Source organism: Bombina bombina, chromosome 2 (assembly GCF_027579735.1).
Source record: "Bombina bombina isolate aBomBom1 chromosome 2, aBomBom1.pri, whole genome shotgun sequence".
Taxonomy (NCBI): Eukaryota; Metazoa; Chordata; class Amphibia; order Anura; family Bombinatoridae; genus Bombina; species Bombina bombina.
This window is the reverse complement of record NC_069500.1, coordinates 221,748,935-221,774,832: the sequence shown is the minus strand read 5'-3', so window position 1 is coordinate 221,774,832 and position 25,898 is coordinate 221,748,935. Positions and strand designations below refer to the sequence as shown.

Sequence of the window (25,898 nt, the reverse complement as noted above, 5' to 3'; positions counted from 1 at the left end):
AGAAAAAGAACTTTCCATGAAAGAAGTTTGATATCAATAGAATGAAGGGGTTCAAACGGAACCCCTTGAAGAACTTTAATAACCATGTTTAAGCTCCATGGAGGAGCAACAGGTTTAAACACAGGCTTAATTCTAACTAAAGCCTGACAAAATGCCTGAACGTATGGAACTTCTGCCAGACGCTTGTGAAAAAGAATAGACAGAGCAGAAATCTGTCCCTTTAAAGAACTAGCTGATAATCCTTTGTCCAAACCCTCTTGGAGGAAGGACAATATCCTAGGAATTCTAACCCTACTCCATGAGTAATTCTTGGATTCACACCAATGAAGATATTTACGCCATATCTTGTGGTAAATTTTCCTGGTGACAGGCTTTCGTGCCTGTATTAAGGTATCAATTACTGACTCGGAGAAGCCACGCTTTGATAGGATCAAGCGTTCAATCTCCATGCAGTCAGTCTCAGAGAAAGTAGATTCGGATGATTGAAAGGACCTTGTATTAGAAGGTCTTGTCTCAGGGGCAGAGTCCATGGTGGAAAGGATAACATGTCCACTAGGTCTGCATACCAGGTCCTGCGTGGCCACGCAGGCGCTATCAATATCACCAATGCTCTTTCCTGTTTGATTTTGGCAATCAGACGAGGGAGCAGAGGAAACGGTGGAAACACATAAGCCAGGTTGAAGAACCAAGGCGCTGCTAGAGCATCTATCAGTGCCGCTTCTGGGTCCCTGGACCTGGATCCGTAACAAGGAAGCTTGGTGTTCTGGCGAGACGCCATGAGATCCAATTCTGGTTTGCCCCAACGGAGAACCAATTGAGCAAACACCTCCGGATGGAGTTCCCATTCCCCCGGATGAAAAGTCTGACGACTTAGAAAATCCGCCTCCCAGTTCTCTACACCTGGGATATGGATCGCTGACAGGTGGCAAGAGTGAGTCTCTGCCCAGCGAATTATCTTGGAGACTTCTGACATTGCTAGGGAAATCCTGGTTCCCCCTTGATGGTTGATGTAAGCCACAGTCGTGATGTTGTCCGACTGAAATCTGATGAACCTCAGTGTTGCTAGCTGAGGCCAAGCCAGAAGAGCATTGAATATTGCTCTTAACTCCAGAATATTAATTGGGAGGAGTTTCTTCTCCTGAGTCCATGAACCCTGAGCCTTCAGGGAGTTCCAGACTGCACCCCAACCTAGAAGGCTGGCATCTGTTGTTACAATTGTCCAATCTGGTCTGCGAAAGGTCATACCCTTGGACAGATGGGCCCGAGATAACCACCAGAGAAGAGAATCTCTGGTTTCCTGATTGAAGTTAAAAAACTAACTATAATACACCACTCTCCTCTTACTACATCCATCTTTGTTGAGAGTTGCAAGAGAATGACTGGATATGGCAGTGAGGGGAGGAGCTATATAGCAGCTCTGCTGTGGGTGATCCTCTTGCAATTTCCTGTTGGGAAGGAGAATATCCCACAAGTAATGGATGATCAGTGGACTGGATACACTTAACAAGAGAAAACAGATTATACATTTTTATTATATATATGTAGAGAGTTTAGATTGCATTTTATTTTATCGTATACCTACAGTAAGAAATGAAAGTTAAACTTATGATGGAAGCACAAAGCAATAGTAATCCTTAGCTAAAGTCAAATCTTGGACATTAATTTAGGTGTTTTGAACAGAACAGTCTAAGCATGTAATACTTTACAAAAAAGTTTAATGCATGCACAACAGATACAACAATCAATAAATTTAATGAAATCAAATTATTTACCAATGTAAACATTTTACAAAAGCTTTTTTTTCTGTCATGTTTTCATGGCGAAGTGCTACGTCAATCAATGGCACATAAGACAAGATTTTGTATCTATTAATGTGATCCAAGAAACACAAATACAATAAAAAAGTAGCACTTGTAAGTCAGTCTTGAAATGAACCAACGTTCATATTGAATGAACAGTCAGAAATAATATAACAGAACCAGTTAGAAATTACAGTATAAAAATAGCTTGTAATCCAGTTATAAATGAGTGTCCAAAAGCAAAAAGTTCTTACTGTCAGTTGACAGGTTTTGGGTGTGTAGACTTTGGCATGATGCATGGAAACGTGCTCTGCTCTTTGCAGCATCAGTAGATAGAGGCTCAGAGGTTTGGGGAAGTCTTTTCAAGAGAGTGTAAAGTGCAACTTAATTGCACAAATAGTTTAAAAGGTGCTGACACAAACACTGGTCAGTAGAATACTCTTTGCTGCACAGTCCAACACATCATATGCTATGTGGCAATGTGTGCTACTTTTAGAAAGGGCAAAAACAAAGTGATATTGTGAAGTAGTTTTCCAGGTGGTCTGCATGCTAAATCCATCCAGCATCTTATGCAAGTGACTGCTACCTGGTATTGTTAGTTACAGAATACTGATTTTGTTTTTGTTGAAGAAGCTCTGTGATTGCCAGAAGTTTCTTTAGTACATGCTGTAAAAAACAAAGTACAAGTATTTAATTAATGTTTTAAAAAAAATATTTCTAAAAATGCAGTGACAGTAAACATGAAATAAACTTGAATACCATTAAGTATCCAGTTATGAGGTACAATAGTCAGAAGACAAATTACATAAATCATACGGGTAGAGTTGAGTGGGTCGTATTGCAATTACCATCCCCGACTGGCCAACTCAACTATCTTCTAAAATATTTTAACACGCAATCATTCTATAGACAATTGGACATATATATAAGTTTTGAGCTTTCAAATTTATTTAAGCCATCATTAAATCCAACAACTGTTGCATATGGGGAGGCTCAAAAAACAAATGCTACTCAAAGTACTGGCACTACCATCACTTTGTAACTATAGGTTCTTGATATGCTTTCCTATACTTTTAAAGAGAGAGTCTACTGGATTTGTTTTTATTGTTTAAAAAGATAAACACCTTATGTATCCTAAGCAACATTGTTATATTAATATACTTTATAACCTCTAAGTTTGCCTGTTTCTAAGCCCATTTTCTCAGTGCTTTTTAACAAACTTGTGCATTCAGTATTTTCATTCAATACTGAATGCGGAAGTAGGCAGGCTTTAGGGATGTTCGGATATTTTCTAAACAAATTTCTTCTTGTGAAAGTGAAGCACACCTAGAGCAATGCAAATCCAGATCTTAGTGTGCTTCACTTTCACAAAATCAAATTTGGTTTAAAAAAAGATCACGGTAGTCTGCCTATTTCCACATTCGGCATGGAACAAAAATGCACAAGACTACTTTTTAAATCTTCCACAACAGCTAGACAGTTGTAGAACATGTGTACCATACAGATAACACTGTGCTCACTCCTGTGGAAAGTAACATTTATACAAGAACCAGCATTAATTGGCTAAAATACAAGATTGCAAAAGGCAGTGAGATAAGGGGCAGTCTGCAGGGTCTTAGATACAGGTTAAAAGTATATTAATATAAGACCCCCCCACAAAAGTAATGTGGGTACAAAGAGTTTCTGAATCTATCCATCTCGAAGAACTTTACTACATGAAACATGATAGAATGGATATATACTCGGATATCCTGACAACTTGGGAATCTTATATTAAAGACACATAATCTAGCCTCTAACCTACACCCGAAAGTATTAGATATAGTTCCTACTTACAGAGTAGCCATATATTCCCTTCACTGACTAGTGATTCAACGAATGTACACAGTAGAAATCCCTTATGTATTTCATAAAACTACACATGAATAGTTAGATGAAGTGGTTTTTACTCAGATGTGGGTTGCACCAGTCCAAAGTTTTTGTTTTGTTAAAACTAATTAGCCAATAAGCCTTTTTACACACTGTCAAACGATTCATGTATAAATTTATGGAGCTGCGTCTCCAAAAATTGTAAACCCCATTTAATATTTTACATAATAAAGCTAATTTTCAAAAAAAAAAAAAAAAAAAAAAAAAAAAAAAAAAGTATATTAATATAAAAGTGTTAATTATGTAAAACTAAAAAGATAGATAATACCTTGTATTACTAAATTCCTAAACGATAACAATTTTCAGGTAGACTGTTCCTTTAAAAGGAGACTATTATAAAATATCAACTTTCCCTCTTTAGTGAATCTTTTTCAACAACGGTCACTTTTTAAACCTGTAATCAAACAAGTTTAGGCTTAGAGTAGATCTACCACATACACACTGTTACCTTTGAGGAAAACCAGTCAATCAAATTTGAAAGAGTACTAATAAAAATGATCCCTAACGAATAATCACTACTCAGCCTCACTAGGACTACCTGCAGCATACTAGCATGGTAGATTCACTAGAGACCTAAAGAGACTCTTAAAGCTCTCCAGCTCCTATGTAATTTGACAGGACTTATTCACTAAATAATGTAGTTTTAGTGAATTGGTTTTATAGAAAAAAATTGCAAACTCAGGGAAGAGTGTGCGTAGAAAGGTTAGGTTTTAAATGGGACATTTAATACTAAATACATTATATACATAGTAATGAGGTTATGCCCAGCCTTCCTCTAGTCATGGGCTGCTGCCATGTTGAAATCTCTTAAACTACATTGCAGTGGTGAAGACTTTGCAGTTATCCCAAGGTGAGTTGCTGCACATGTGCAATGTTACCTAGGTTCCATATTGACAACACCCATGGTTAGAGGGAGGTGCATGAAAAGTATTGTGTCCCTTTAAGGAACTCTTCGTAAATATTAGACATGTGAATTAGTCAGTTTAGTCTAACGGCTAATGGTGAAGGTGGCGGCCTCTAGCGGAATATTTCAGTGTGTTGCACTTTCACAATAAGAAATCATGCTCTGAAAAGAGCCTAATGCTGCAACCGGCACCATCTTCTGCATTCAACAGTGAACAAAACTGCTGAAATCACATGTCTAGTAGGGCTGCATGATTAACCGCATATGCGGTTTTAAGCCGCGATTAACCGCTTCGATTTAAAAACTGCGAGAGTATGCATTTTTTAGCCCCGCCCACTAGGGCACAGGTAAAGGCCTCTACTTGCTCGGAGGGAATCTACATCTTATAGTGCGAGTTGCAGCTGGTATCGCCTGAGTAACCATTTGTCTGCACAGCGCAGCTGTAGAGAGCAGGAGGAAAGAAGATGGAGGACGACCCGAGTGCTGCAGATAGGAACATTGAGATATGGAAGATCAAGAAGCTGATCAAAATCTCGGAAGGGGCCAGAGGGTAAGCAAAGCAGTGCGACATGTATTAGGTGTCGGGGCCAGTCTTGTACACATCCGTTAGCGAGTTTACCCACCAGCTAGCACGTTTGCCTATAAGGTTTAGCAGCCCTACTTCAGGCTAGAAGAGGCCACAGGCTGGGGCGGCGTAGGGATTATTACTATGGTAGAGGACCGTGAATGTTAAATGTGGGATCAGATAGAGTCATGTCTATCTGCGATATAACTGTTACTTGCCCAATTAGGTGTAAGGCCTACTTAGAGTGGTTTCTCGTTCTGGAGTCCTTTGCTAAACTCTTGTATCTTCATTTAGGCTTGATATATTTTTATTTTGAATCAACATAGAACTGGGTTGCTTTCAAATTAACACCCATTTGTCTTTTTGTGGCAGTTCCATTATTTTTAATATTGTTATTGCTTCTTTACTTTTCTCACGTTTCCCTCACATATAGGCTGTCATAAGTATATTAAATTATTTATCTTGATACACTTTTATTTAGGTAATTTGAATATATATATATAATTTTTTGCACTTAGATTTTATTTAAACTAGTTTTGTTGTTTGTATTTTAATGCTCTCAGCCTGTATTGGTCAATGAGAAACATGTACATTAAGATTCTGTAGTGTTAAGTAAATGTTTTAATGAAAAATTAAGGTGTTCTAGTAATTTAAAAGAAAACTGCGATTAAACCGCAAATCGCGTTTTTTTTTTTTAATTATAAAAAAAAGAAATAAATCGTGATTCCCCCCCTAATGTCTAGTAATTATATCCCTGTTAACTGGTTGAGAATTTGTATCATACAGCACATAATATACTTTGATCTTTAAATAATTTGAATCCTGAGTTACCAATTACAGTACATTTAAAACATTAAAAAAAACAAATAAAATAAAAAAAAAACAACATCTAGCTTTGCCTGAAAAAGCAATCACACTATAAAAAAAATAATTTTGATCTTATTTTAGATTAAAATTTTGTTAGCTCATGAGGCAATCTGAGGCAATAAAGTGAGATTGAATAAAATGACACTTTTATGCATTAACTGTTTTTGGTGTGTAAATTTATGTTTACCTATTAATTTCTTTCATGATGGTTAGAGTCCACAAAACATCACATGTGGGAAAATGACTTTCCAGGCCACAAGGAGTAGGCAAAAACACCCCAACATACCAGAGCTTTAAATCCCTTGCGCTCACCCTTAATCCTTAATCAAACGTATAGCCATGCAGATGGAGGAAACAGACAAACAAAACTTATGTAGGAACTTGGCTGATAAATTCATTTCTTTCATATTGGCAAGAGTCCATGAGCTAGTGACATATGGGATATACAATCCTACCAGGAGGGGCAAAGTTTCCCAAACCTCAAAATGCCTATAAATACACCCCTCACCACACCCACAATTCAGTTTAACGAATAGCCAAATAATGGGGTGATAAAATAAGGAGCAAAAAAGCATACAAAAAACTGAAAATATAATTGTGCTTTGATACAAAAATCATTACCACCAAAAAATGGGTGGGCCTCGTGGACTCTTGCCAATATGAAAGAAATGAATTTATCAGGTAAGTTTTTACATAAATTATGTTTTCTTTCATGTAATTGGCAAGAGTCCATGAGCTAGTGAGGTATGGGATAGAAATACCCAAGAAGTGGAAGTCCACAGAAGAGTCACTAGAGGGAGGGATAAAATAAAAAATGCTATTTCCGCTGAAAAAATTAAATCCACAAAAAAATAAGTCTCTTATAAAGTTCACAAATTTCAAGAAAAAAACTTGAATCATAAGCAGAAGAATCAAACTGAGACAGCTGCCTGAAGAACTTTTCTACCAAAGACTGCTTCAGAAGAAGCAAATACATCAAAATGGTAAAATTTTGTAAATGCATGCAAATTAGACCAAGTTGCTGCTTTGCAAATCTGATCAACTGAAGCTTCATTCTTAAAAGCCCAAGAAGTGGCGACTGATCTAGTAGAATGAGCTGTAATTCTCTGAGGCGGAGACTGTCCCGCCTCCAAATAAACCTTGTGAATCAAAAGCTTTAACCAAGATGCCAAAGAAATGGCAGAGGCTTTCTGACCTTTCCTAGGACCAGAAAAAACAAATAGACTAGAAGTCTTCCTGAAATCTTTAGTAGCTTCGACATATTTCAAAGCTCTTACATCATCCAAAGAATGTAAAGATCTTTCAAGAGTATTCTTAGGATTAAGACACAAGGAAGGAACAACAATTTCCCTACTAATGTTGTTAGAATTCACAACCTTAGGAAGAGATTTCAACGAAGTCTGCAAAAAAGCCTTATCCTGATGGAAAATCAGAAAACATAATTTATGTAAGAACTTACCTGATAAATTCATTTCTTTCATATTAGCAAGAGTCCATGAGCTAGTGACGTATGGGATATACATTCCTACCAGGAGGGTCAAAGTTTCCCAAACCTCAAAATGCCTATAAATACACCCCTCACCACACCCACAATTCAGTTTAACGAATAGCCAAGAAGTGGGGTGATAAAAAAGTGCGAAAGCATATAAAATAAGGAATTGGAATAATTGTGCTTTATACAAAATCATAACCACCACAAAAAAAGGGCGGGCCTCATGGACTCTTGCTAATATGAAAGAAATGAATTTATCAGGTAAGTTCTTACATAAATTATGTTTTCTTTCATGTAATTAGCAAGAGTCCATGAGCTAGTGACGTATGGGATAATGATTACCCAAGATGTGGATCTTTCCACACAAGAGTCACTAGAGAGGGAGGGATAAAAACAGAATTTATATTTACCTGATAAATTACTTTCTCCAACGGTGTGTCCGGTCCACGGCGTCATCCTTACTTGTGGGATATTCTCTTCCCCAACAGGAAATGGCAAAGAGCCCAGCAAAGCTGGTCACATGATCCCTCCTAGGCTCCGCCTACCCCAGTCATTCGACCGACGTTAAGGAGGAATATTTGCATAGGAGAAACCATATGATACCGTGGTGACTGTAGTTAAAGAAAATAAATTATCAGACCTGATTAAAAAACCAGGGCGGGCCGTGGACCGGACACACCGTTGGAGAAAGTAATTTATCAGGTAAACATAAATTCTGTTTTCTCCAACATAGGTGTGTCCGGTCCACGGCGTCATCCTTACTTGTGGGAACCAATACCAAAGCTTTAGGACACGGATGAAGGGAGGGAGCAAATCAGGTCACCTAAATGGAAGGCACCACGGCTTGCAAAACCTTTCTCCCAAAAATAGCCTCAGAAGAAGCAAAAGTATCAAACTTGTAAAATTTGGTAAAAGTGTGCAGTGAAGACCAAGTCGCTGCCCTACATATCTGATCAACAGAAGCCTCGTTCTTGAAGGCCCATGTGGAAGCCACAGCCCTAGTGGAATGAGCTGTGATTCTTTCAGGAGGCTGCCGTCCGGCAGTCTCGTAAGCCAATCTGATGATGCTTTTAATCCAAAAAGAGAGAGAGGTAGAAGTTGCTTTTTGACCTCTCCTTTTACCAGAACAAACAACAAACAAGGAAGATGTTTGTCTAAAATCCTTTGTAGCATCTAAATAGAATTTTAGAGCGCGAACAACATCCAAATTGTGCAACAAACGTTCCTTCTTCGAAACTGGTTTCGGACACAAAGAAGGCACGACTATCTCCTGGTTAATGTTTTTGTTAGAAACAACTTTTGGAAGAAAACCAGGTTTAGTACGTAAAACCACCTTATCTGCATGGAACACCAGATAAGGAGGAGAACACTGCAGAGCAGATAATTCTGAAACTCTTCTAGCAGAAGAAATTGCAACCAAAAACAAAACTTTCCAAGATAATAACTTAATATCAACGGAATGTAAGGGTTCAAACGCAACCCCCTGAAGAACTGAAAGAACTAAGTTGAGACTCCAAGGAGGAGTCAAAGGTTTGTAAACAGGCTTGATTCTAACCAGAGCCTGAACAAAGGCTTGAACATCTGGCACAGCTGCCAGTTTTTTGTGAAGTAACACAGACAAGGCAGAAATCTGTCCCTTCAAGGAACTTGCAGATAATCCTTTCTCCAATCCTTCTTGAAGAAAGGATAGAATCTTAGGAATCTTTACCTTGTCCCAAGGGAATCCTTTAGATTCACACCAACAGATATATTTTTTCCATATTTTGTGGTAAATTTTTCTAGTTACAGGCTTTCTGGCCTGAACAAGAGTATCAATAACAGAATCTGAGAACCCTCGTTTTGATAATATCAAGCGTTCAATCTCCAAGCAGGCAGCTGGAGTGAGACCAGATTCGGATGTTCGAACGGACCTTGAACAAGAAGGTCTCGTCTCAAAGGTAGCTTCCATGGTGGAGCCGATGACATATTCACCAGATCTGCATACCAAGTCCTGCGTGGCCACGCAGGAGCTATCAAGATCACCGACGCCCTCTCCTGATTGATCCTGGCTACCAGCCTGGGGATGAGAGGAAACGGCGGGAATACATAAGCTAGTTTGAAGGTCCAAGGTGCTACTAGTGCATCTACTAGAGTCGCCTTGGGATCCCTGGATCTGGACCCGTAGCAAGGAACCTTGAAGTTCTGACGAGAGGCCATCAGATCCAAGTCTGGAATGCCCCACAGTTGAGTAATTTGGGCAAAGATTTCCGGATGGAGTTCCCACTCCCCCGGATGTAATGTCTGACGACTCAGAAAATCCGCTTCCCAATTTTCCACTCCTGGGATGTGGATTGCAGACAGGTGGCAGGAGTGAGTCTCCGCCCATTGAATGATTTTGGTCACTTCTTCCATCGCCAGGGAACTCCTTGTTCCCCCCTGATGGTTGATGTACGCAACAGTCGTCATGTTGTCTGATTGAAACCGTATGAACTTGGCCTTTGCTAGCTGAGGCCAAGCCTTGAGAGCATTGAATATCGCTCTCAGTTCCAGAATATTTATCGGTAGAAGAGATTCTTCCCGAGACCAAAGACCCTGAGCTTTCAGGGATCCCCAGACCGCGCCCCAGCCCATCAGACTGGCGTCGGTCGTGACAATGACCCACTCTGGTCTGCGGAAGGTCATCCCTTGTGACAGGTTGTCCAGGGACAGCCACCAACGGAGTGAGTCTCTGGTCCTCTGATTTACTTGTATCTTCGGAGACAAGTCTGTATAGTCCCCATTCCACTGACTGAGCATGCACAGTTGTAATGGTCTTAGATGAATGCGCGCAAAAGGAACTATGTCCATTGCCGCTACCATCAAACCTATTACTTCCATGCACTGCGCTATGGAAGGAAGAGGAACGGAATGAAGTGTTTGACAAGAGTTTAGAAGTTTTGTTTTTCTGGCCTCTGTCAGAAAAATCCTCATTTCTAAGGAGTCTATTATTGTTCCCAAGAAGGGAACCCTTGTCGACGGAGATAGAGAACTCTTTTCCACGTTCACTTTCCATCCGTGAGATCTGAGAAAGGCCAGGACTATGTCCGTGTGAGCCTTTGCTTGAGGAAGGGACGACGCTTGAATCAGAATGTCGTCCAAGTAAGGTACTACTGCAATGCCCCTTGGTCTTAGCACCGCTAGAAGGGACCCTAGTACCTTTGTGAAAATCCTTGGAGCAGTGGCTAATCCGAAAGGAAGCGCCACGAACTGGTAATGCTTGTCCAGGAATGCGAACCTTAGGAACCGATGATGTTCCTTGTGGATAGGAATATGTAGATACGCATCCTTTAAATCCACCGTGGTCATGAATTGACCTTCCTGGATGGAAGGAAGAATTGTTCGAATGGTTTCCATTTTGAACGATGGAACCTTGAGAAACTTGTTTAAGATCTTGAGATCTAAGATTGGTCTGAACGTTCCCTCTTTTTTGGGAACTATGAACAGATTGGAGTAGAACCCCATCCCTTGTTCTCCTAATGGAACAGGATGAATCACTCCCATTTTTAACAGGTCTTCTACACAATGTAAGAATGCCTGTTTTTTTATGTGGTCTGAAGACAATTGAGACCTGTGGAACCTCCCCCTTGGGGGAAGCCCCTTGAATTCCAGAAGATAACCTTGGGACACTATTTCTAGTGCCCAAGGATCCAGAACATCTCTTGCCCAAGCCTTAGCGAAGAGAGAGAGTCTGCCCCCCACCAGATCCGGTCCCGGATCGGGGGCCAACATTTCATGCTGTCTTGGTAGCAGTGGCAGGTTTCTTGGCCTGCTTTCCCTTGTTCCAGCCTTGCATTGGTCTCCAGGCTGGCTTGGCTTGAGAAGTATTACCCTCTTGCTTAGAGGACGTAGCACTTGGGGCTGGTCCGTTTCTACGAAAGGGACGAAAATTAGGTTTATTTTTGGCCTTGAAAGACCTATCCTGAGGAAGGGCGTGGCCCTTACCCCCAGTGATATCAGAGATAATCTCTTTCAAGTCAGGGCCAAACAGCGTTTTCCCCTTGAAAGGAATGTTAAGGAGTTTGTTCTTGGAAGACGCATCCGCTGACCAAGATTTCAACCAAAGTGCTCTACGCGCCACAATAGCAAACCCAGAATTCTTCGCCGCTAACCTAGCCAATTGCAAAGTGGCGTCTAGGGTGAAAGAATTAGCCAATTTGAGAGCACGGATTCTGTCCATAATCTCCTCATAAGGAGGAGAATCACTATCGATCGCCTTTACTAGCTCATCGAACCAGAAACACGCGGCTGTAGTGACAGGGACAATGCATGAAATAGGTTGTAGAAGGTAACCTTGCTGAACAAACATCTTTTTAAGCAAACCTTCTAATTTTTTATCCATAGGATCTTTGAAAGCACAACTATCTTCTATGGGTATAGTGGTGCGTTTGTTTAAAGTAGAAACCGCTCCCTCGACCTTGGGGACAGTCTGCCATAAGTCCTTTCTAGGGTCGACCATAGGAAACAATTTTTTAAATATGGGGGGAGGGACGAAAGGTATACCGGGCCTTTCCCATTCTTTATTTACAATGTCCGCCACCCGCTTGGGTATAGGAAAAGCTTCTGGGAGCCCCGGGACCTCTAAGAACTTGTCCATTTTACATAGTTTCTCTGGGATGATCAAATTCTCACAATCATCCAGAGTGGATAATACCTCCTTAAGCAGAGCGCGGAGATGTTCCAACTTAAATTTAAATGTAATCACATCGGGTTCAGCTTGTTGAGAAATTTTCCCTGAATCTGAAATTTCTCCCTCAGACAAAACCTCCCTGGCCCCCTCAGACTGGTGTAGGGGCATTTCAGAACCATTATCATCAGCGTCCTCATGCTCTTCAGTATCTAAAACAGAGCAGTCGCGCTTACGCTGATAAGTGGGCATTTTGGCTAAAATGTTTTTGATAGAATTATCCATTACAGCCGTTAATTGTTGCATAGTAAGGAGTATTGGCGCGCTAGATGTACTAGGGGCCTCCTGAGTGGGCAAGACTCGTGTAGACGAAGGAGGGAATGATGCAGTACCATGCTTACTCCCCTCACTTGAGGAATCATCTTGGGCATCATTTTCAGTGTCACATAAATCACATTTATTTAAATGAGAAGGAACCTTGGCTTCCCCACATTCAGAACACAGTCTATCTGGTAGTTCAGACATGTTAAACAGGCATAAACTTGATAACAAAGTACAAAAAACGTTTTAAAATAAAACCGTTACTGTCACTTTAAATTTTAAACTGAACACACTTTATTACTGCAATTGCGAAAAAGTATGAAGGAATTGTTCAAAATTCACCAAATTTTCACCACAGTGTCTTAAAGCCTTAAAAGTATTGCACACCAAATTTGGAAGCTTTAACCCTTAAAATAACGGAACCGGACCGTTTTTAACTTTAACCCCTTTACAGTCCCTGGTATCTGCTTTGCTGAGACCCAACCAAGCCCAAAGGGGAATACGATACCAAATGACGCCTTCAGAAGTCTTTTCTATGTATCAGAGCTCCTCACACATGCGACTGCATGTCATGCTTCTCAAAAACAAGTGCGCAATACCGGCGCGAAAATGAGGCTCTGCCTATGATTAGGGAAAGCCCCTAGAGAATAAGGTGTCTAAAACAGTGCCTGCCGATATTATTTAACAAAAATACCCAGATTAAATGATTCCTCAAGGCTAAATATGTGTAATATATGAATCGATTTAGCCCAGAAAATGTCTACAGTCTTAATAAGCCCTTGAGAAGCCCTTATTTACTGTCTGAATAAAAATGGCTTACCGGATCCCATAGGGAAAATGACAGCTTCCAGCATTACATCGTCTTGTTAGAATGTGTCATACCTCAAGCAGCAAAAGACTGCTCACTGTTCCCCCAACTGAAGTTAATTCCTCTCAACAGTCCTGTGTGGAACAGCCATGGATTTTAGTAACGGTTGCTAAAATCATTTTCCTCATACAAACAGAAATCTTCATCTCTTTTCTGTTTCAGAGTAAATAGTACATACCAGCACTATTTTAAAATAACAAACTCTTGATTGAATAATAAAAACTACAGTTAAACACTAAAAAACTCTAAGCCATCTCCGTGGAGATGTTGCCTGTACAACGGCAAAGAGAATGACTGGGGTAGGCGGAGCCTAGGAGGGATCATGTGACCAGCTTTGCTGGGCTCTTTGCCATTTCCTGTTGGGGAAGAGAATATCCCACAAGTAAGGATGACGCCGTGGACCGGACACACCTATGTTGGAGAAATAAAGACAGCCAATTCCTGCTGAAAATAATCCACACCCAAAATAAAGTTTAACGAAAAACATAAGCAGAAGATTCAAACTGAAACCGCTGCCTGAAGTACTTTTCTACCAAAAACTGCTTCAGAAGAAGAAAATACATCAAAATGGTAGAATTTAGTAAAAGTATGCAAAGAGGACCAAGTTGCTGCTTTGCAAATCTGATCAACCGAAGCTTCATTCCTAAACGCCCAGGAAGTAGAAACTGACCTAGTAGAATGAGCTGTAATTCTCTGAGGCGGAGTTTTACCCGACTCAACATAGGCAAGATGAATTAAAGATTTCAACCAAGATGCCAAAGAAATGGCAGAAGCTTTCTGGCCTTTTCTAGAACCGGAAAAGATAACAAATAGACTAGAAGTCTTTCGGAAAGATTTAGTAGCTTCAACATAATATTTCAAAGCTCTAACAACATCCAAAGAATGCAACAATTTCTCCTTAGAATTCTTAGGATTAGGACATAATGAAGGAACCACAATTTCTCTACTAATGTTGTTGGAATTCACAACTTTAGGTAAAAATTCAAAAGAAGTTCGCAACACCGCCTTATCCTGATGAAAAATCAGAAAAGGAGACTCACAAGAAAGAGCAGATAATTCAGAAACTCTTCTGGCAGAAGAGATGGCCAAAAGGAACAAAACTTTCCAAGAAAGTAATTTAATGTCCAATGAATGCATAGGTTCAAACGGAGGAGCTTGAAGAGCCCCCAGAACCAAATTCAAACTCCAAGGAGGAGAAATTGACTTAATAACAGGTTTTATACGAACCAAAGCTTGTACAAAACAATGAATATCAGGAAGAATAGCAATCTTTCTGTGAAAAAGAACAGAAAGAGCAGAGATTTGTCCTTTCAAGGAACTTGCGGACAAACCTTTATCTAAACCATCCTGAAGAAACTGTAAAATTCTCGGAATTCTGAAAGAATGCCAAGAAAAATGATGAGAAATACACCAAGAAATACAAGTCTTCCAGACTCTATAATATATCTCTCTAGATACAGATTTACGAGCCTGTAACATAGTATTAATCACAGCGTCAGAGAAACCTCTTTGACGAAGAATCAAGCGTTCAATCTCCATACCTTTAAATTTAAGGATTTCAGATCCTGATGGAAAAAAGGACCTTGTGACAGAAGGTCTGGTCTTAACGGAAGAGTCCACGGTTGGCAAGAGGCCATCCGGACAAGATCCGCATACCAAAACCTGTGAGGCCATGCCGGAGCTACCAGCAGAACAAACGAGCATTCCTTCAGAATCTTGGAGATTACTCTTGGAAGAAGAACTAGGGGCGGAAAGATATAGGCAGGATGATACTTCCAAGGAAGTGATAATGCATCCACTGCCTCCGCCTGAGGATCCCGGGATCTGGACAGATACCTGGGAAGTTTCTTGTTTAGATGGGACGCCATCAAATCTATTTCTGGAAGTTCCCACATTTGAACGATCTGAAGAAATACCTCTGGGTGAAGAGACCATTCGCCCGGATGCAACGTTTGGCGACTGAGATAATCCGCTTCCCAATTGTCTACACCTGGGATATGAACCGCAGAGATTAGACAGGAGCTGGATTCCGCCCAAACCAAAATTCGAGATACTTCTTTCATAGCCAGAGGACTGTGAGTTCCTCCTTGATGATTGATGTATGCCACAGTTGTGACATTGTCTGTCTGAAAACAAATGAACGATTCTCTCTTCAGAAGAGGCCAAAACTGAAGAGCTCTGAAAATTGCACGGAGTTCCAAAATATTGATCGGTAATCTCACCTCCTGAGATTCCCAAACTCCTTGTGCCGTCAGAGATCCCCACACAGCTCCCCAACCTGTGAGACTTGCATCTGTTGAAATTACAGTCCAGGTCGGAAGTACAAAAGAAGCCCCCTGAATTAAACGATGGTGATCTGTCCACCACGTTAGAGAGTGTCGAACAATCGGTTTTAAAGATATTAATTGAGATATCTTTGTGTAATCCTTGCACCATTGATTCAGCATACAAAGCTGAAGAGGTCGCATGTGAAAACGAGCAAAGGGGATCGCGTCCGATGCAGCAGTCATAAGACCTAGAATTTCCATGCATAAGGCTACCGAAGGGAATGATTGTGACTGAAGGTTTCGACAAGCTGCCATCAGTTTTAGACGCCTCTTGTCTGTTAAAGACAGAGTCATGGACACTGAATCTATTTGGAAACCCAGAAAGGTTACCCTTGTCTGAGGAATCAATGAACTTTTTGGTAAATTGATCCTCCAACCATGATCTTGAAGAAACAACACAAGTCGATTCGTATGAAATTCTGCTAAATGTAAAGACTGAGCAAGTACCAAGATATCGTCCAAATAAGGAAATACCACAATACCCTGTTCTCTGATTACAGACAGAAGGGCACCGAGAACCTTTGTAAAAATTCTTGGAGCTGTAGCAAGGCCAAACGGCAGAGCCACAAACTGGTAATGCTTGTCCAGAAAAGAGAATCTCAGGAACCGATAATGATCCGGATGAATCGGAATATGCAGATATGCATCCTGTAAATCTATTGTGGACATATAATTCCCTTGCTGAACAAAAGGCAAAATAGTCCTTACAGTTACCATCTTGAACGTTGGGTATCCTTACATAACGATTCAACATTTTTAGATCCAGAACTGGTCTGAAGGAATTCTCCTTCTTTGGTACAATGAAGAGATTTGAATAAAACCCCATCCCCTGTTCCTGAACTGGAACTGGCATAATTACTCCAGTCAACTCTAGATCTGAAACACAATTCAGAAATGCTTGAGCTTTTACTGGATTTACTGGGACACGGGAAAGAAAAAATCTCTTTGCAGGAGGTCTCATCTTGAAACCAATTCTGTACCCTTCTGAAACAATGTTCTGAATCCAAAGATTGTGAACAGAATTGATCCAAATTTCTTTGAAAAAACGTAACCTGCCCCCTACCAGCTGAGCTGGAATGAGGGCCGCACCTTCATGTGGACTTAGAAGCAGGCTTTGCCTTTCTGGCTGGCTTGGATTTATTCCAGATTGGAGATGGTTTCCAAACTGAAACTGCTCCTGAGGATGAAGGATCAGGTTTTTGTTCTTTGTTGAAACGAAAGGAACGAAAACGATTATTAGCTCTGTTTTTACCCTTAGATTTTTTATCCTGTGGTAAAAAAGTTCCTTTCCCACCAGTAACAGTTGAAATAATAGAATCCAACTGAGAACCAAATAATTTGTTACCCTGGAAAGAAATGGAAAGTAGAGTTGATTTAGAAGCCATATCAGCATTCCAAGTTTTAAGCCATAAAGCTCTTCTAGCTAAAATAGCTAGAGACATAAACCTGACATCAACTCTGATAATATCAAAGATGGCATCACAGATAAAATTATTAGCATGCTGAAGAAGAATAATAATATCATGAGAATCATGATGTGTTACTTGTTGCGCTAAGGTTTCCAACCAAAAAGTTGAAGCTGCAGCAACATCAGCCAAAGATATAGCAGGTCTAAGAAGATTACCTGAACACAGATAAGCTTTTCTTAGAAAAGACTCAATTTTCCTATCTAAAGGATCCTTAAACGAAGTACCATCTGACGTAGGAATAGTAGTACGTTTAGCAAGGGTAGAAATAGCCCCATCAACTTTAGGGATTTTGTCCCAAAATTCTAATCTGTCAGACGGCACAGGATATAATTGCTTAAAACGTTTAGAGGGAGTAAATGAATTACCCAATTTATCCCATTCTTTGGAAATTACTGCAGAAATAGCATTAGGAACAGGAAAAACTTCTGGAATAACCACAGGAGATTTAAATACCTTATCCAAACGTTTAGAATTAGTATCAAGAGGACCAGAATCCTCTATTTCTAAAGCAATTAGAACTTCTTTAAGTAAAGAACGAATAAATTCCATTTTAAATAAATATGAAGCTTTATCAGCATCAACCTCTGAGACAGAATCCTCTGAACCAGAAGAGTCATTAGAATCAGAATGATGATGTTCATTTAAAAATTCATCTGTAGGGAGAGAAGTTTTAAAAGATTTTTTACGTTTACTAGAAGGAGAAATAACAGACATAGCCTTCTTTATGGATTCAGAAACAAAATCTCTTATGTTATCAGGAACATTCTGCACCTTAGATGTTGAAGGAACTGCAACAGGCAATGGTACTTTACTAAAGGAAATATTATCTGCTTTAACAAGTTTGTCATGACAATCAATACAAACAACAGCTGGAGGAATAGCTACCAAAAGTTTACAGCAGATACACTTAGCTTTGGTAGATCCAGCACTAGACAGCGATTTTCCTGTAGTATCTTCTGACTCAGATGCAACGTGAAACATCTTGCAATATGTAAGAGAAAAAACAACAACATATAAAGCAAAATTGATCAAATTCCTTAAATGACAGTTTCAGGAATGGGAAAAAATGCCAAAAAACAAGCTTCTAGCAACCAGAAGCAATAAATAATGAGACTTAAATAATGTGGAGACAAAAGCGACGCCCATAATTTTTAGCGCCAATAAGACGCCCACATTATTTGGCGCCTAAATGCTTTTTGGCGCCAAAATGACGCCACATCCGGAACGCCGACATTTGTGGCGCAAAATAACGTAAAAAAAATGACGCAACTTCCGGCGACACGTATGACGCCGGAAACAGAAAAGTATTTTTGCGCCAAAAAAGTCCGCGCCAAGAATGACGCAATAAAATGAAGCATTTTCAGCCCCCGCGAGCCTAACAGCCCACAGGGAAAAAAGTCAAATTTTTGAAGGTAAGAAAAAATGATTAAATCAAATGCATTATCCCAAATATGAAACTGACTGTCTGAAAATAAGGAAAGTTGAACATTCTGAATCAAGGCAAATAAATGTTTGAATACATATATTTAGAACTTTATAAACAAAGTGCCCAACCATAGCTTAGAGTGTCACAGAAAATAAGATTTACTTACCCCAGGACACTCATCTACATGTTTGTAGAAAGCCAAACCAGTACTGAAACGAGAATCAGCAGAGGTAATGGTATATATAAGAGTATATCGTCGATCTGAAAAGGGAGGTAAGAGATGAATCTCTACGACCGATAATAGAGAACCTATGAAATAGACCCCGTAGAAGGAGATCACTGCATTCAAATAGGCAATACTCTCCTCACATCCCTCTGACATTCACTGCACGCTGAGAGGAAAACCGGGCTCCAACTTGCTGCGGAGCGCATATCAACGTAGAATCTAGCACAAACTTACTTCACCACCTCCATCGGAGGCAAAGTTTGTAAAACTGAATTGTGGGTGTGGTGAGGGGTGTATTTATAGGCATTTTGAGGTTTGGGAAACTTTGCCCCTCCTGGTAGGAATGTATATCCCATACGTCACTAGCTCATGGACTCTTGCTAATTACATGAAAGAAAGGGAGACTCACAAGAGAGGGCAGACAATTCAGAAACTCTTCTAGCTGAAGAGATAGCCAAAAGAAAGAAAGAACACCCTCCAAGAAAATAGTTTAATATCCAAAGAATGCATAGGCCCAAAAGGAGGAGCCTGCAAAGCCTTCAAAACCAAATTAAGACTCCAAGGAGGAGAGATTGATTTAATAACAGGCTTGATACGAACCAAAGCCTGTACAAAACAGTGAAAATCAGGAAGCTTAGCAATTTTTCTATGAAATAAAAAAGAAAGAGCAGAGATTTGTCCCTTCAAAGTACTTGCAGACAAACCTTTATCCAAACCATCCTGAAGAAACTGTAAAATTCTAGGAATTCTAAAAGAATGCCAAGAGAATTTATGAGAAAAACACCATGAAATATAGGTTTTCCAAACCCGATAATAAATCTTCCTTGAAACAGACTAATCAGCCTGTAGCATAGTATTAATCACTGAGTCAGAGAAACCTCTATGACTAAGCGTTCAATTTCCATACCTTCAAAGTTAGCGATTTGAGATCCTGATAAAAAAACAGCCCTTGAGACAGAAAGAAAGTGGCCAAGGTTGGCAACTGGACATCTGGACAAGATCCGCATACCAAAACCTGTGAGGCCCTGCTGGTGCTATCAGAAACACATGCAATTGTTCCATTATGATCTTGGAGATCACCCTTGGAAGAAGAACTAGAGGCGGAAAAATGCAAACAGGTTGGTAAAACCAAGGAACTGCTAACGCATCCACCATCTCCGCCTGAAGATCCCTGGACCTGGAAAGGTACCTGGGAAGCTTCTTGTTTAGATGGGAAGCCATCAGATCTATTTTGGGAAGACCCCACATCTGTAAAATCTGACAAAATACATCTGGATGGAGAGACCACTCCCCTGGATGTAAAGACTGACGACTGAGATAATCCGCTTCCCAATTGTCTACATCTGGGATATGTATTGCAGAAATTAGACATGAGTTGGATTCCGCCCAGGAAAGTATCCAAGATACTACTTTCATCGCTAAAGGACTGCGAGTCCCACCCTGATGATTGACATTGTGATATTGTCTGTCTGACAACGAATGAATGATTCTCTCTTTAATAGAGGCCAAGCCTGAAGAGCCCTGAAAATAGCACAGTGTTCTAAAATATTGATTGGTAACCTCGCCTCTTGAAGATTCCAAACGCCTTGTGCTGTCAGAGACCCACAGACAGCTCCCCAACCTGTGAGACTTGCATCTATTGAAATCACAGTCCAGGAAGGACAAACAAAAGAGGCCCCTTGAATAATCCGATGATGGTCAAACCACCAGGACAGAGAGAGTTGAATGTTGGGATTTAAGTATATCATTTGTGATATCCGAGTATAATCCCTGCACTATTGATTCAGCATGCAAAGCTGGAGAGGTCTCATATGAAAACGAGCAAAGGGGATCGCGTCCGATGCTGCAGTCATGAGACCTAAAACATCCATGCACATAGTCACTGAAGGGAATGGTCGAGACTGAAGGTTTCAACAGGCAGAAACCAATTTAATTTGTCTCGTCTGTTAAAGACAGTCATGGACACTGAATCTATCTGGAAACCTAAAAAGGTGACCCTTGTCTGAGGAATCAAGAAACTCTTTGGTAAATTGATCCTCCAACCATGTTTTTAAATAAACAACACAAGTTGATTCGTGTGAAATTCTGCTAAATGAAAAGAGTGAGCCAGCACCAAGATGTCGTCTAAATAAGGAAACACCACAATACCCTGCTCTCTGATTACAAATAGAAGGGCACCGAGAACCTTCGAAAAGATTCTTGGAGCTGTTGCTAGGCCAAATGGAAGAGCAACAAATTGGTAATGCTTGTCTAGAAAAGAGAATCTCAGAAACCGATAGTGGTCTGGATGAATTGGAATGTGAAGATACGCATCCTGTAAGTCCATTGAGGACATGCAATGACCTTGCTGAACAAAAGGCAGAATAGTCCTTATAGTCACCATCTTGAAAGTTGGGACCCTTACAAATTGATTCAAAAACTTCAAATCCAGAACTGGCCTGAAAGAATTTTCCTTCTTCGGGAAGGAATAGGTTTTAATAAAAACCCAGACCCTGTTCCAGAAGTGTAACTGGTACAATTACCCCTGGAAGCTCTAAATCTGAAACACACTTCAGAAAGGCTTGAGCTTTTACAGGATTTGTTACAACGTGAGAGAGAAAAAAATCTCACAGGAGGTCTTGTTCTGAAACCTATTTTGATACCGCTGAGATACAATATTCTGAATCCAATTATTCTGAAAGGAACCTGCCCAAACGTCTTGAAATAATTTCAATCTGCCCCCCACCTTGGGGGCTGGCTTTGTTTTCTTATAAGGCTTGGATTTATTCCAACTCGAAGATGGCTTCCAATTGGAGCCGGAGTCCTTAGGGAAAGGAGTGGTTTTCTGTTCTCTATTCTGACGAAAGGAACAAAACCGATTAGAAGCTTTAGATTTACCCTTAGACTTTATCTTGGGGCAAAAAAACTCCCTTACCCCCAGTAATAGTGGAAATGATAGAATTCAACTGGGAACCAAACAAATTATTACCCTGGAATGAAAGATATAGTAACCTAGATTTAGATACCATTTCAGCATTCCATGATTTGAGCCATAAAGCTCTTCTAGCTAAAATAGCCAAAGACATAGATTTAAAGGGACAGTCAACACCAGAATTTTTGTTGTTTAAAAAGATAGATAATCCCTTTATTACCCATTCCCCAATTTTGCAAAACGAACACTGTTATATTAATACACTTTTTACTTCTGTGACTAACTTGTATCTAAGCATCTTCTGACCGCCCCTAATCACCTGACTTTTAGTTATTATCTATTGACTTGCATTTTAGCCAATTAGTGCAGTGTCTGCCACTAGCCAAGGGCGTGATCACAATGCTATCTATATGGCCTACAAGAGCTAGCTCTCCCCTGCTGTGAAAAGTAAATAAAATAGAGGCGGCCTTCAAGGGCTTATAAATTATCATATGTGCCTTCCTAGGTTTGCTTTCAACTAGAATACCAAGAGAACAAAGCAAAATTGTTGATAAAAGTAAATTGGAAAGTTGTTTAAAATTACATGCCCTATTAGAAAAAGTTATTTTTGGACTTGACTGTCCCTTTAACATCAATCTTTATGATATCAAAAATAGCATCACAGATAAAATGATTAGCATGTTTAAACAAACGAACAATGCTATGAAAATCAGAATCTTTTCCCCCCATGAACTAAGCTATCCAACCAAAAAGTTGATGCAGCCGCAACATCAGCCATAGAAATGGCAGGTCTGAGAATATAGCCAGAATGTAAATAAGCTTTCCTTAGATAAGATTCAATTTTCCTATCTAAAGGATAGAAGAGGTACTATCTTCCATAGGAATAGTAGTACGCTTAGCAAGAGTAGAAATAGCCCCATCAACTTTAGGGGCTTTTCCCCAAAACTCTAACTTAGCTACTGGCAAAGGATACAACATTTTAAACCTTGAAGAAGGAACAAAAGTACCAAGCTTAGACCATTCCTTAGCAATCACATCAGAAATAGCATCAGGAACAGGAAAAACCTCAGGAGTAATCACAGGAGGTTTAGAGACAGAATTTAAACATTTACTGGTTTTATTATCAAGAGGCCCACACTCTTAATATCCAAAGTTATCAACACTTCTTTTAACAAAATCTTAAAAAGATAAGATGATTTATCAGTGTCAATGCCGCCTGAATCGCATCAGCAATATAATTTTTCATATCAACAGGGATATCATGTACTTTAGATGTTGAAGGATCAAGATACTGTACTAGCACTAATAGAAACCTTTTCTGCATGCAAAAGCTTATCATGATAACTGTTACATACTACAGCTGGAGATATAATCTCCACTAGCTTACAACAGATACACTTAGCTTTGGTAGAACTGTGTTCAGGCAGCATGGTTCCTACAGCAGCTTCTGAGACAGGATCAGATTGAGACATCTTGTAAAATGCAAAAGAAAAAAAAAACATTTAAACAGAAAACAGAATTTATGTTTACCTGATAAATTACTTTCTCCAACGGTGTGTCCGGTCCACGGCGTCATCCTTACTTGTGGGATATTCTCTTCCCCAACAGGAAATGGCAAAGAGCCCAGCAAAGCTGGTCACATGATCCCTCCTAGGCTCCGCCTACCCCAGTCATTCGACCGACGTTAAGGAGGAATATTTGCATAGGAGAAACCATATGGTACCGTGGTGACTGTAGTTAAAGAAAATAAATTATCAGACCTGATTAAAAAAACCAGGGCGGGCCGTGGACCGGACACACCGTTGGAGAAAGTAATTTATCAGGTAAACATAAATTCTGTTTTCTCCAACATAGGTGTGTCCGGTCCACGGCGTCATCCTTACTTGTGGGAACCAATACCAAAGCTTTAGGACACGGATGAAGGGAGGGAGCAAATCAGGTCACCTAAATGGAAGGCACCACGGCTTGCAAAACCTTTCTCCCAAAAATAGCCTCAGAAGAAGCAAAAGTATCAAACTTGTAAAATTTGGTAAAAGTGTGCAGTGAAGACCAAGTCGCTGCCCTACATATCTGATCAACAGAAGCCTCGTTCTTGAAGGCCCATGTGGAAGCCACAGCCCTAGTGGAATGAGCTGTGATTCTTTCGGGAGGCTGCCGTCCGGCAGTCTCGTAAGCCAATCTGATGATGCTTTTAATCCAAAAAGAGAGAGAGGTAGAAGTTGCTTTTTGACCTCTCCTTTTACCGGAATAAACAACAAACAAGGAAGATGTTTGTCTAAAATCCTTTGTAGCATCCAAATAGAATTTTAGAGCGCGAACAACATCCAAATTGTGCAACAAACGTTCCTTCTTTGAAACTGGTTTCGGACACAGAGAAGGTACGATAATCTCCTGGTTAATGTTTTTGTTAGAAACAACTTTTGGAAGAAAACCAGGTTTAGTACGTAAAACCACCTTATCTGCATGGAACACCAGATAAGGAGGAGAACACTGCAGAGCAGATAATTCTGAAACTCTTCTGGCAGAAGAAATTGCAACTAAAAACAAAACTTTCCAAGATAATAACTTAATATCAACGGAATGCAAGGGTTCAAACGGAACCCCCTGAAGAACTGAAAGAACTAAATTGAGACTCCAAGGAGGAGTCAAAGTTTTGTAAACAGGCTTAATTCTAACCAGAGCCTGAACAAAGGCTTGAACATCTGGCACAGCAGCCAGTTTTTTGTGAAGTAACACCGACAAGGCAGAAATCTGTCCCTTCAGGGAACTTGCAGATAATCCCTTTTCCAATCCTTCTTGAAGGAAGGATAGAATCCTAGGAATCTTAACCTTGTCCCAAGGGAATCCTTTAGATTCACACCAACAGATATATTTTTTCCAAATTTTGTGGTAAATCTTTCTAGTTACAGGCTTTCTGGCCTGAACAAGAGTATCGATAACAGAATCTGAGAACCCTCGCTTCGATAAAATCAAGCGTTCAATCTCCAAGCAGTCAGCTGGAGTGAAACCAGATTCGGATGTTCGAACGGACCCTGAACAAGAAGGTCTCGTCTCAAAGGTAGCTTCCAAGGTGGAGCCGATGACATATTCACCAGATCTGCATACCAAGTCCTGCGTGGCCACGCAGGAGCTATCAAGATCACCGACGCCCTCTCCTGATTGATCCTGGCTACCAGCCTGGGGATGAGAGGAAACGGCGGGAACACATAAGCTAGTTTGAAGGTCCAAGGTGCTACTAGTGCATCCACTAGAGCCGCCTTGGGATCCCTGGATCTGGACCCGTAGCAAGGAACTCTGAAGTTCTGACGAGAGGCCATCAGATCCATGTCTGGAATGCCCCACAGCTGAGTGACTTGGGCAAAGATTTCCGGATGGAGTTCCCACTCCCCCGGATGCAATGTCTGACGACTCAGAAAATCCGCTTCCCAATTTTCCACTCCTGGGATGTGGATAGCAGACAGGTGGCAGGAGTGAGACTCCGCCCATAGAATGATTTTGGTCACTTCTTCCATCGCTAGGGAACTCCTTGTTCCCCCCTGATGGTTGATGTACGCAACAGTTGTCATGTTGTCTGATTGAAACCGTATGAACTTGGCCCTCGCTAGCTGAGGCCAAGCCTTGAGAGCATTGAATATCGCTCTCAGTTCCAGAATATTTATCGGTAGAAGAGATTCTTCCCGAGACCAAAGACCCTGAGCTTTCAGGGATCCCCAGACCGCGCCCCAGCCCATCAGACTGGCGTCGGTCGTGACAATGACCCACTCTGGTCTGCGGAATGTCATCCCTTGTGACAGGTTGTCCAGGGACAGCCACCAACGGAGTGAGTGGTCCTCTGATTTACTTGTATCTTCGGAGACAAGTCTGTATAGTCCCCATTCCACTGACTGAGCATGCACAGTTGTAATGGTCTTAGATGAATGCGCGCAAAAGGAACTATGTCCATTGCCGCTACCATCAACCCGATCACTTCCATGCACTGAGCTATGGAAGGAAGAGGAACGGAATGAAGTATCCGACAAGAGTCTAGAAGTTTTGTTTTTCTGGCCTCTGTCAGAAAAATCCTCATTTCTAAGGAGTCTATTATTGTTCCCAAGAAGGGAACCCTTGTTGACGGGGATAGAGAACTCTTTTCCACGTTCACTTTCCATCCGT

At 40.5% G+C, this 25,898-nt stretch overlaps 1 protein-coding gene across 1 annotated transcript in view; it reads right to left on the bottom strand.

Annotated features, from left to right (window-relative positions):
- Positions 1-1,698: 1,698 nt before the first annotated feature.
- RASA1 (RAS p21 protein activator 1) overlaps positions 1,699-25,898 on the bottom strand; it is a gene marked incomplete in the record, with an annotated part of 550,200 nt that continues 526,000 nt past the window's right edge. The window contains 1 exon segment of the mRNA XM_053701476.1: positions 1,699-2,465. Coding sequence (XP_053557451.1) covers positions 2,382-2,465 — 84 coding nt within the window.